This window comes from Penaeus chinensis, chromosome 40 (assembly GCF_019202785.1).
Source record: "Penaeus chinensis breed Huanghai No. 1 chromosome 40, ASM1920278v2, whole genome shotgun sequence".
NCBI lineage: Eukaryota > Metazoa > Arthropoda > Malacostraca > Decapoda > Penaeidae > Penaeus > Penaeus chinensis.
The window spans coordinates 9,904,236-9,906,735 of NC_061858.1; the positions used below are offsets into that span (position 1 = coordinate 9,904,236).

Sequence of the window (2,500 nt, forward strand, 5' to 3'; positions counted from 1 at the left end):
TCCTTCCAACACATTCTCTCTTCTTTCTTCTCTCTCCCTTCTTCGTCTTCCTTCATTTCATCTTCCTTCATGACCCTACCTCAATTACCTTAATTGACCTATACCAAGGTCGTCATTACTTTCTCCTGCGCCTCTGATGCTACACCCTGTTTCTACAACATTCGTTTAACCCTCCTGCGTCACCCTTATCATTGCTGTCCACTTTACCTTGACTCCTGTGTCTTATCCGAAAAGATATCAGATGGATTGTATCATGCTGTATAAACACGCAAGCAAACACTTATATGGAACTTGAATATGCAAAACGGAAGACAGATAACATCACACACATTTAGAAGTGACACAAAGGGATCTGTCCTCGCCCTCCGAGAGCAAGCGACTCCTCTCTGATCACCACGCAAGCACTTACCACTTCTTCTTCGCCGCCTGCGTCCGCGCCGACCTCGTCCACCTCCGGGCCGGCGTTTCCGGCGCCGTGGCACTCGCCGCTGCCAACCACCTGCACGAGAGGCGGAACAACATACTTTGATTTAACAAGCGCCTTCCTTTCTTCCGACGCCCCTGACCCCCCCATCTGCACGTCCGCCGCCGCCTTCACATCGAAGCGCCCGATCTCTACCTGCGCGTCAGGTTCGGCGAACACGACGAGGGATGGGAAGGTGGCGTGCGCGCCATCGTGGCCCCTCGCTTCCCCTACGCCCCCCGGTGGATCGGATGCCTGACGCCTCTGCTTTATGTTGTCGAGGACAAGCACGTTCAGGTGGTCCTCAATGCGCGCGTTGTTCTTCGGCCCGAACTTTTTCACGACACTGTTCTCCCGCACGCGGTCTCGCCACCGTAAGCGCCGGAGGTTACGCCGCTGCTTCAGCTTGGAGACGCTGCGACGCATCCAGACGCCCCTCGATCCTCCGGGGCTGCGCGTTCTGGCCAGCACTTAGGTGCGGATCCACGGAAATGAAATCCCTTTCAAGGTCACTGCGGGAGCGCAAGAGGCGGAAGGAGGCCGAGGACGTGCGGAGCGAGGGAAGCCTACGTCACAAGTGTGCGTCGCTTTGGCATCTTCTCTCTCTCACTGACATATCAAAAGGGCAACTTTGGTAGAAAATATCTCCCTGTGATCTATGACGTCAATGATATCTACCAATCACGAGGCTGCTGACGAAGGGCGTTCTTTCTCCGTCATTAGCGGCTTTGTATAAGTGATATTAGAAATACCTTTAATTGATTACTCTAAACACAACCAAATGCAATAACATGCAACGTGGAAAGCCTACCTGAACTACGTCTGGAATGTCAGCATGGCATTTGCCTCAAAACATCTCTTCTCCCTTGGATACAAAAAATATCACAAGGAAGGATTATCTAAAATGTCGTTGACTGCCTATTCTTGAGGTTGCATAATAGGGATTCACCCTGGATAAAGCCAATAAAAGCAACAAAGTTAAGACATATAGCGTTACCCAATCGACAAGATAAGAAATAATTACCAAGGCGACTGCCATTCCTAAAAAGGCCTCAATGAGTCTTTTCTGTCTAAGCCAACGAAACGAAACTTTCATATTAAAATTCTTATATCGTCCATCTCAGCAGAAACCACTGAATTTTTATCTTAAAACATATTAACGGTGTAATTTCCATGCTATTTGTTCCACACCACCGAAAAATCTTTTCATTACTGCACTGGCTCATTGATAACCAAGAGATATGTTGCTATAGTCATTCAAGCTGATAAAATAGACAAGTGAATTTACGTATAAATAGGTGAATTCATAGCTAATAAAATAAATGGATAAGGAGGAAGATATAAAAAGGATAGACGAGGGAAAATATAGAAATGAAAGTAAAAGACTAATGTATGATAATAAAAAGAGAAAATTTACTTGAAGCAAATCAGTATATAATAATCAACCGACTGATCGAAAAAGATAAATAGCTAAACGCAAACAAAATTGCTCGAGTATAAAGGATACATACTAAAATCACGCATAAAGCAACGAAGGGAAGAACAAACAAATACACAACTATAGCATGTAGGATATTCGTGTTTTCCCTGTTCTTATATTCGTTGTTCTATTTACATTGTGTGTGTGTGTGTGTGTGTGTGTGTGTGTCTGAGTGTGTGTACTAAGCTTCAATTTGCTTACTTCTTTCTCTTTCTAAGATAATTCAGAAACCTCTTTTCCACACGTCTTACTTCATTTCACTTTTCACTTTCCTTTTTAATATTTGTTCCGAAGACCACCGGACGAGAAACAGATAACTGTGAATAATTATCTAGTCAATATTTCGGTGGGTTTCTTGCCTTGCTCCTTTCTCCTTTCCTCTTATTGTCTTTCTCTGTCTTTCTTTTTCTCTCATTCTTTCTCTCAATCTCTATCTCTACCTCCCTGTTATGTGTGTGTGTGTGTGTGTGTGTGTGTGTGTGTGTGTGTGTGTGTGTGTGTGTGTCCCCACGCATTTTACTTATACCTACACCCCACTTATCCAAAACGTCTGGATC

The 2,500-nt window shown here is 44.8% G+C and overlaps 1 protein-coding gene across 2 annotated transcripts in view; it reads right to left on the reverse strand.

Moving 5' to 3' along the window:
• Positions 1-2,500, reverse strand: part of LOC125047218 — a 38,424-nt gene that overhangs the window by 16,862 nt on the left and 19,062 nt on the right. Inside the window, exon 2 of one of the 2 annotated variants that reach the window (XM_047645410.1) lies at positions 410-499. The exons of the other annotated variant lie outside the window; for it this stretch is intronic. Within the exon in view, the coding sequence (XP_047501366.1) occupies positions 410-499 (90 nt within the window). The remainder of the gene's footprint in view (positions 1-409; positions 500-2,500) is intronic. 2 annotated transcript variants of the gene reach the window in all.